Raw genomic sequence first — 9,380 nt, 5'->3', positions numbered from 1 at the left:
CCGGCCCTTGCGCTGCTCCGGGGCCGCGCCCCGCGCAAAGCGGCACCCTGGCTTGTGGGTTCAGAGCTGCCGGGACTGGCAATGCCAGGGCGAAGGGAAAGCACGCCCTGCGACAAGGCAGCCCTCCAGCCGGGCAGTCCAACGCGCGGCTCCAGTTCCTCCGGGGCCGGGCCGGGGCCGGGTTTCTCCCCGCGCAACACCAGCAAGGACGCAGGGCGGCTGGGCCTAGGCAAGGGAAAGCCAGTGAGGAAGGGGCAGGGAGACACCGCTCGCCCCCTCGGCAGCACAAGCCCCGTTCCCAGGCTCGCACGGGGACGCCTGCCTCTCCCGGGGGGAGCAGGGCCCCTGGGTCAGCCAGAGGCCCCCGACTTGGAGCGAGGCTGCTGTCCCGGCCCTGCCCTTTGCTGCTCTCACGGCCTCCCCGCACCAGCCGTGCGGGCCGCTGCCTGCAGCAGGCTCCCCAGGCCCTTCCCCGGGCCGCACCCGCGCGTGGGGCTGCTCTTACAGCCCCCGGTCAGCCCCGGCTCCTGCAGACCTGTAACCCTGGCCCAGGGTTTCGCAGCAGGGTGGGCAAGGGACTCAGCCACTTAGTGCCTGGTAAGGGCATCAGACAGTTTTAGCCACTCGCTCGCTGGTTCAAATCCAGGTCAGGACCAGCAGGAAGCCGCCGTCCGCTGGGCATCGCTGACAGGTGTGGAACCTGCTTGGAGGGCCCCTCTGCCCCCCCAGGCCCCCGAATATGCACAGCCCACCCCAGGGGAGCATGGCCTGGGCTGACTGCTCCCCTCGGCCCAGAAGGTGGGTCCTGAGCATCCTGCCCTGCAGCAGCCCAGCTGGCCTGTGGGCACAGGACCTTCCTCTGGGCCCTGAGACCGGGGCACTAGAAGCAGGTTGCAGCCACGGCGACCTCAGCCCTGCGCAGCAGGGAGGCAGGGGCTGCAGGCCAGCGGCTGGAAAGGGAACCCGGGGGGCCAGAGCCCCACACCCCCCGCAGCGCTTCCCGGTGTTCAGGGAGGCACAGCGCGGAAAGCTGACCCTGCCCAGCTACCGACCTGCAGGACTGTGGACGAGCCTCTTCCCTCCACGTCCACAAGGCGAGGAGCTGCACCCCTGCTCTGAGGCGAGCGGCAGGCCAACCTGCTCGGGGCAGGGGCAGGGGGAGCAGTCTGCTACGAAATGGCTGCCTTAGGGCTGCAGCTGCTGCATTTTGGGAGGTTTAAAGGTCAGGCACCAGCACAGGTGTTTGCAACAGGATAATCAGCTGGGAGCAATCTCCTCCAGGCCCCTGCCCTGCCCTGCGCCCCCGGTTTGAACCCACACTGATGAAGTGCTGCTGCGAAGCAGGGGCTGGCCTCAGGGCAGGCTGGCAAGGGGCTCCTGCATGCTCAGCCATCTCTACTGCAATTGCCTCCCCCCCACCCCCCAGCAGCCAGGTCTCGGCACTGCCCACACACGGGCAAACAGCAACACGCGTGTTTAAAGCCACTGTCAGCCCCGAGCGCTTGAAGCATGTGCCCCATGCCTATGCAGAGCCCCCTGGCAAAGGTGAATGTAGACCCCCCCAGCGGGGGCTGCATCCAGCAGGAATGGACCGTGTCACTCCGGCCGCTCCTGGAGCGCTTTGGCTCTGTCCAGGACAGGCTTACAGCGCAGGTTTGCTGGGCAAAGGAGCAATGAAGTCATTCCAGGAAATCAGCTTGTTTCGTGCCTCCCCCTAGCGTTGCAGCGCTGGAGCGAAGAGCCGAGCGCGGAGCAGCTTGGGCACGATACTGTCACCCTTGCACGGCAAACAAAGGAGCCGGGGCATCGTCCAGGCTCTGAGCACTTGTGTGCATCAGCAGCCGCAGGCAGGGGAAACTCTGGTCTGCAAAGGACCCTGGAGCACCTCGTTCAGCCGCGGGCTCCAAACACCGGCCTGCGCCTAGGCAGCGAACGCATCTACCAGTGCTGCCGACCCCCCTTGCAGGGGGCAGGCCAGGGAGCATCCCCGCCGCATGGGCATGGGCCTTGGGGCCCAGCTGTGATTGCATCTGGACACTTGGCACAGCCTGGGGGCTCCACGAGGCAGCACGCTCAGGACCACCCTTCAAAGCACAGTGCTCCATCGCTGGGCCACGGTCCTGAAAAGCAGAAGCTAAGGGGTCTGGGCAGAGGCAGGCTCAGGGAAATGGCTCTTGCCCAGGCTGCGCCAGGAGAGGGCAGAGGCCAGGGCAACCCTTCCCCAGCCCCGCGTGGCTACCTTCCCCAGGCACGGCTGGGCCTTGACCCTTGCAGCTGCCACGGGGATGCAGCCTCCCGCTGTCCCCAGGCCTGGTTGACCCCGTCCCCTTTCTGTCATTGAAGACTTAGTGTGAGCAGAGGGTGGCTGGTCACCCACAGTGGCCTGTGGGCATGGGAGCAAGCCCGGTGGCAGGAGAGGCCTCAGGCTGGAGGGGCTGCCGGGCCACGGGGGCCACTGAGATGTCTCTCGAGGGTACAGCAGTCGGCTCCGGGAGTAGCTGAGGGTGCCTGGAGCTCACCGCCGTGTCCAAGCGCTTGTCCCTCTGCCCGGGCCGGTCCTTCCCTCCGCCCCATGCCCAGCCATGCTTCTCCTCTCGGCCCCTTCCTCCGCGTCCGTGTCTGCATTGCGCTGATCTCCCCTGCCCGAAGCTCTGCTCCTTCCCCACTCTCACGCCCTGCTTGTGCCCTTCTGCTCCCTGCTCTTCCCAGCGCTCGCTGTGTGTCCACATGGCAGGCTTTCCCGGGGCGGGCGCTGGGTGGCCAGAGGGCAGGAGCCCTCCGGTCCGGCGCCTGCCCCCGGGCCTGGCTCCGAGAGAAGCACCTGCTTCCAGTCAGCGTGTGCCTGACACGATGCGGTCAGCCAGAAGCAGAGGCCACACACATGTACGCAGACACGCCACGTGCAGACACACACATGCACACACTCGCACCCTGCCTCCTCCTACCCCTCCCTGCTGCTCCGGGCACGCCGCTCCCACGGGCACAGCGCGAACGGGAGACGCTGCCCCAACCCCCCCGCCTGCCCCTGGCTGGGGTCCCGGGATGCCTTGGGCTTTCCCTTTAGTGCCCCAGGCAGGAGCCTCGTCTCGCCTGACCCCCACAGAGCACCGGGCACAGCCCTCGTGGCAGCTGCATGGCCAAGAGCATCCCAGGAAAGCGGCGGAGGACGAGGGTGGGACCCCAGAGCCTGGTGTCCGAGGGCTGCGTCCGACTTCTGCCACCCTGGCCAGGCCTGTTGTCAGCGAACGTGGGGAGACCTTGTGTCCACCTGCTCCGTCCCTCCACTTCGGCAGGTGCTCAGCACCTTCCCAGGATGCCTGTTCCAGGCCCGGGGCATGGACAGGGCAGGCAGGGCCCCCCCAGGGGCTTGAGAGGCAGGACCCAGCCTGCACACGCAGGCCGGGGCGCGTGCTGCAGCGAGGGCCGGGCTTGGGCTCGGGTCCTGGGGGATGCTGTCAAGAGGGACCCCAAGAGCCCTCCGCATCACCCCCGTGCCTGGCATACGTAGCGCCTGCAGCGGCAACGCGGGGAGCCCTGAGCCAGCTCGCCAGCGCTCCTGACAGCGGCCATGATCATTTATTTATTTATGCATAATTAGGGCAGCAGCTTCTTGATGCTTCATGGGAGCGTGATTAATGCGCCGGGGCCGCAGCCACGGTGGCAGGCGAGGGACACGGGGCTGGCAGGCGGGCGGAGGCTGCAGCGAGGGGATGGGTGGCAGGCTGCTATGAGACCGGGCCAGGGGATGCCGGCTTCCCCGCCGGATCTTGGCTTCGGGGCAGTTGCTGCCCGAAAGGGGCGTCCTGACAATAGCGAGTTGCGCAAAACGGCCTCGTCCTCCCGCTGTCTCCCACAGACCTGATTTGTCTCTGCAGGGCTCCTGGGATCCAGGCGTCCCCAGTCCCACTGCCCCCACCTCGGCCATGGTGCAGCTGAGCCCGCTGTCACTGCCAGGCCTGCCGGGGCGGCGCGGCGCAGCGCGGCATCGTGGGCGCTGGGCAGATGGCTTCTCCTCGGGGGGTGGGGATTAATATTTTTTTCCAAGAATAAAAAAGCTCCTATTAATCTAAGGGGGCTGTGGGGGCAGGGTGGACACAGGCATCCACCAGTCGTGGGCAGCCAGGCCAGGGCCACAGGGCCAAGACCCCAGAGGTCGGGACGGGTTCAGCAGCAAAACCGTGAATCAGCGTGAGCCAGGCTGGGCTTGGCCGCGGCAGGGCAGGCGCTGGGGACCAAGCAGGCACTGCTCCTGCCTGGGTCTCCCTGCCAGCTGCCTCCGCGCGGGCGCCGCGGCAGGGACGCAGCGCTCACGTGCGGACACGGCCCCAGGCGGGAGGTGGTGGAGGGGGTCTCGTGGCTGCATCCGCATCTGGGCCGGCTGGGCCCCCCCTCCCCTAGAGCTGTCAGGGCCAGGCATGCGTGTCCATACGCGCAGGCGTGGGTGAGCAGAGCAGAATAATGCTATTAATGCCATCTGGTGCCCAGACAGAGATCCCCCTGCTTAGGAGATCCAGGCATGACTGCTAATCTGTTCACTTCACGTCCCGGGGGCCTGGGGAAGGGGCTACCCCAGCTCTGGGACCCTCCCAGGCTGCACCCCATCGGGAGTTTTACCATCGGATCCGTCCCCACACCCCATCGGGGGTGCAGGGTCCACGTACACCGCCGGCCGCCATCCGCAGGCGGCCCAAAGTGACTAGCGGTCACCACCGTGTAACTTGAGAACATCAAATAGTCCCAGGCTGCAGCCCAGCCCAGCCCGGCGCATGCCCCCTCCTCTGCTGCCTCTTTAAAAGGACACTTGGGGCAGGGAAATGGGGGCCCTGGGGAGCTTACGGGACACAGGACCTTATTCTTTGACCTTAAAGCCAGTCCAGAGCAGGCTTTGAGGTCTCCTCGCCAGCAGCCCCAGCCCTGGCACTGTGCCCCCAGCTCCACCGCTGGCACTGCCCGGCTCACAGGATTTGCCTCCCTCCAGCTGGGGATGCTCCAGACGTACGGTGGAGCTCCCCACGGAGCATCTCCTCCGCCTGCGGCCTGCGCTAGGTGCACTCCCCCGGCCCGGCCCGGCCCGGCCCGGCCCGGCGCAGGCGGGACCTGCAGCCACACCTGCACGTCAGCAGTGAGCGTGCCGCGGGGGGAGAGAGGACGACGCTCCGCCATGACTGCGGTGTCCCAGCGCGCCGCGTGCTCCAGCACTGCACGTCCTCCACGTGTCACGACCCCTCCGTCACGAGCACATCATCGCCTCCGTTCCCCGAGGATGGCCAGGCTCTCGCCATGCTCTACCGTGGAAGCCACGTGGGAAAAAGTCCTGGGGAGAAGCCGCCCCGGCCCGAGGAGCAGCACAGGGGACGGACCGTTGTGCCACCTGAGTCTGGGGCTGGAGACAAACTGAGGGCCGGGGTGGGCAAGCGCTGCCTGGGCTGGACTTCTACACAGAGCCGAGGCTGAGCCGGAGCAGGGAGAACGTGCCGTGTTGGGCCCCAGTCGAGTCCCATCAGAGCCGGCAGCGACGAGGGATGGTCCTGTGAAGCCACGGTGCAGGCTTAGTGCACCCAGCGCCGCCCCGCATGGGTCCTACTCACACCGTCCACCCCTCTGCAACACACATGCACGTGCACACACATATGCCCACACACGTGCAGCCCTGGGGCAGGTCGGAGCCATCAGTGCTGGAGGGGCTGGGCCACGAGGAGCCCAAGTGGAGCCCAGGGGTGTCCAGGGCAGCAGCAGGGCTCTGGTGACCCTGCAGCGTGCGTCTCGCTGGGGAGGTGGCTGGGGAGGACAGCGGAGCAGGGAGCTCCAGCAGCCCCGGCAGGGAGAGGCAGCCTCCTTCCCTGTCCGTCACCTCATTCTGAGCAGCCTGACCCAAGGTTTGCTTGGCTCAACGGGGCCCTGCCTCCCCTCCCCTTTCCATTGCTACGAATGCACCGTGGACAGGCCCCCGCATTGCCACTGCAGCCCCAGACCACCCTCTCGCCTCCGCTCAATTGCAAGCAGTGGAGCCACACGCCTCCGAGTCCGACTGCAATGGAGAGACGTTCAGTGTGTGACCGAGGGCAACGGGGTGGACAACACGCTGCCTGGGAAAGCACCAGCACGGCCAACTTTACAGACCAGCACCTAATGGCCACCGAGACAGGGCCAGGGAGATGCGCGCACCTGCGCCTGCCTCAGCCGGCACAAAGTGAGGACGTGGAGCTCTGCTCCCCTCATCTGGTGACTCGGTGTTTGAGCACTAGGTGCATGCAGCGAGTCTTTATTACAGAGATTATTCTCCACACAGCTGCCCCTTCTCTGGGCCATTAACAAGCACCTTTGATAATTAAGGTGGGAACAGCTGTTCTGTGGCCCAGGGTCCATCCTGTCCTGTCTCACTCTCACACTATGAGCTGGGCTTAGAGTAGAAAGTCACTCACGGCGGGGACAGCTGAAGCCCAGTGACACCCGTATCCAGTGGGATACTGAACAGCAAGCCCAGAAACACGTCTAGGGCTCCTGAGCTCCGTGGAAGCTCTCACATCTCTGCAAAAGCCACCCCAGCAGCAGCCCCATTAGAAAGGGCATGCGGATGGTTGGACTTGCAGCTCCTGGCACTGCCCGCGGGGCAGGGTGGGCAGCTGCATGGAGCAATGCACCAGCCCCAGCTGGACACGAGATGGCAGCAGTGGCACGTCTGTCCTGGGCCCAGGCCCGGGCCCGCGTGGCTGCTGGCGCAGGGGAACAGCCAACAAGGTGAACCGGCTTCAGCGCCCAGGGCCGCCCTGCCCAGGGACCTGGCCCGCCGTCCCAGCCCTGCACCAGGGCTCCTGCTTCCTGGAGCTCAGCCCACCCGCTCCAAGTGCCCTGAGCCCCGGCTCGCCCTGGGCCCTCCTGGGCACCTCCAGGCTGGTACTGAACGCAGGCGAGCCCGCGCCAAGCCCTCACGCCCAGACAGCAATTGCTACAGGCTGTACGGGTCCATCTCGGCACGCGCTTAGCTTGGATCCGGTGGTGGCTGGGATGCATCCTCATGCCCACAGCATCACGGAGGGGCCAGGAGCTCCTCCCCGCACTCCTGCCCGCTTGCCAGCGGCCCCCCCATCCTCCTCCCCTGCAGCCGCTGCATGGGACCCCCGCCTGGCCCGTTCTGACCCCACGGAGAGGGGAGTGCTGGAGAGCAGCTGAGCCGGGGCTGCCCCGACAAGGGCTGCATGGGGAAGCGGTAGGTTTTCTTAAAGAAACTCTGGCACGTCCCGCTTGGGTCAGAGGGTGGTCACTGGGGAGGTGGGGGGTCACAGCTGACGTCCCGGCTGTAGCAGAGCCTGGGAAAGCTGCACTAATCACTCCCCGAGGAACCCAGCGGTGCCCTTGCAGATGTTAGCCGCATGGATATAGCGGCAGACAGACCTACCCAGACCCAGCCCGGGCACAACGCCGCACTGGAGGAAGAGTCCCCATGCACACAGGCTTTAGCCATCTCAGGCAGGAGCTTTATTGAGGCATGGAGGTGCTTAGCTGACCTACAGCAGGAAAACCACGAGCGTGCACTGAGGAGGCAGGGGCTGGTGTGTGCACCACAGCGGCGCGGGGGGCAAGGTGCCCGGTGAGGATGTGGTGCAGGAAACCTCTTTCCGGACCGCCGGGCAGCTCCGGCTGCAGAGACAGCAGTGGGAAGCGGAGCAGCTGCGAAGAGGGTGCCCGCTCAGAGCTGCGCCTGCACTCGGAGCTCGCTGCACCCCAGGGCCGTGCGGGACCCACCCTGGCACTCGGCTTTGTGAATGCAAAACCAAGGACCCCGAGCCCAGCTCCTGGGGCTCCTCTCTACAGGGTGCTCAGCCCAGCCCCTAGGCCTTCCCTCTCCTTTCCACCCCCCTCGTGGCCAGGTCCTGCCCCGGCCAGCCGCCAGCGCCCACTCAAGCCCTTCCTGCCAGGAGGACCATCCGCTAACCCCGCACAGCGCACCCGGCATCGCGCCAGCGTGCCCCGCAGCCCAGGGCCGGCCCTCCATCGGGTACCTGCAGCTACAGGTCATCGTGGTCGCCTTGTCTGAGGAAAGGGGCAGGAAGGAAGAAAGCAGCGTTAGACACCGGTTCCCGGCATGGGGCAGGGAGGGGCCAGGGCGATTGCAAAGACAACCGACCTGCTTTTCTTCTTGCCTCCGCAGCGGAAGCGCCGGCCTGGAAACAAGGCGAGAGATCAGGGCTCTGCACCCACCCTCCGCTCCACGTCCTCCTGCAGCCCCCCGGGGCAGGGGCCCTCCCGGCTGGGCTCTGCCCCCCAGCCCGAGGAGCCATGGGTGGCCTCTGCCGCCAGGCCCAGGGGCTCCACGGCCAGGCCTGGCTGGTCATTCAGCCAAGTGCCCAGCCAGCCCCAGCAGGGTATGGCCCCTGGGGACAGCCCCGCAGCCCCTCACTGCTCCTCCCTTTGGGGGGACTTGGGGCGATGGGCCTGGGGCAGGTGTGCCGTGAAGGGCCCTGCAGACCCCCGCCCGTCACACCCGGCAGCACTTACTGAGGATGATGAGGAGTCCCACCAGGAACGCCACCACGGCGAAGATCAGCCCCCCGTTCCGGACCGTGTCGTAGTCTCGGGGGGGAGAGGCTCGTTACAGCCTGGCGAGGAGGGTGCCTGGCGGGGGCGGCCGAGGCACGGGTAGGAGCCGGTCGCCTGGGGCGGGGGCTGCCCTGGCACCCCGCGCACTCCCCAGGGGCTCGGCCCAGGGAAGCAGGAGGGAGCGGGGCCAGTCCTGGGCGAGCTCTGCCCCAGTCCCCCCCATGCCCTGCGGCGTCCCAAATACTCCGACCACCCGTGCTCCCCGCCGCCTGCCCTGCCCTGCCCTGCCACGGACCCCTTCCCTCGGGCAGGGACCCAGCACACAAGGGCGAGAGCCGTGGGGCTAGGCCGGGGCCCGTCCGCGGAGGCTTACCGTAGGTGAACCGGGCGGTCTCCTGCTCGGGGACGGCTTCTGGAAGGAGAGGGTGAGGCCAGCGGGAGACGCAGAAGGATCCCCCACCACAGGCGGTGCAGGAAGGGCCCCATTCCCTGGCCTGGCTGGGGCACTCGCAGCCCCGAGTACAGTAAACACGGCTCACGGACCCTCGGGAGCCCGAAATGAAATGCCCGCTGGCCGGCAGCGTATTATCCATTGGCGCTACGCGGGCACGGCGCTCCCTCTCCCCAGGGCTCGGCGAGGGAACAGCCGGCAGCAAAGGCACAGCGAGTGCGTCACGGGCTGGGTGACCAGGAGACCCCGGGGACAGCACTGGGCTTTCCAGGGAGCCCCTGCAGACTCCAGCTGTTTTTCCCATGCTATTTTCCACCACGAGGCAGCTGGAGCTGGAGCTGGAGCTGCAGGGCCCTGGGACCGGCGGGGCGGGGCGGGGTGGGGCGGGGGG

The 9,380-nt window shown here is 67.1% G+C and overlaps 1 protein-coding gene across 1 annotated transcript in view; it reads right to left on the bottom strand.

Moving 5' to 3' along the window:
* Window positions 1-7,453: 7,453 nt before the first annotated feature.
* The window catches only part of LOC109293679, an 11,711-nt gene continuing 9,784 nt past the window's right edge, over window positions 7,454-9,380 (bottom strand). Inside the window, 4 exon segments of the mRNA XM_019511745.1 lie at window positions 7,454-7,668; window positions 8,001-8,162; window positions 8,497-8,571; window positions 8,912-8,950. Coding sequence (XP_019367290.1) covers window positions 8,065-8,162; window positions 8,497-8,571; window positions 8,912-8,950 — 212 coding nt within the window. The 3' untranslated portion in view covers window positions 7,454-7,668; window positions 8,001-8,064.

This window comes from Gavialis gangeticus, unplaced genomic scaffold (assembly GCF_001723915.1).
Source record: "Gavialis gangeticus isolate Ggan-Ray unplaced genomic scaffold, GavGan_comp1, whole genome shotgun sequence".
Taxonomy (NCBI): domain Eukaryota; kingdom Metazoa; phylum Chordata; order Crocodylia; family Gavialidae; genus Gavialis; species Gavialis gangeticus.
Note: the sequence above shows the minus strand (reverse complement) of the source record. Positions and strands in the feature narration are given on the sequence as shown.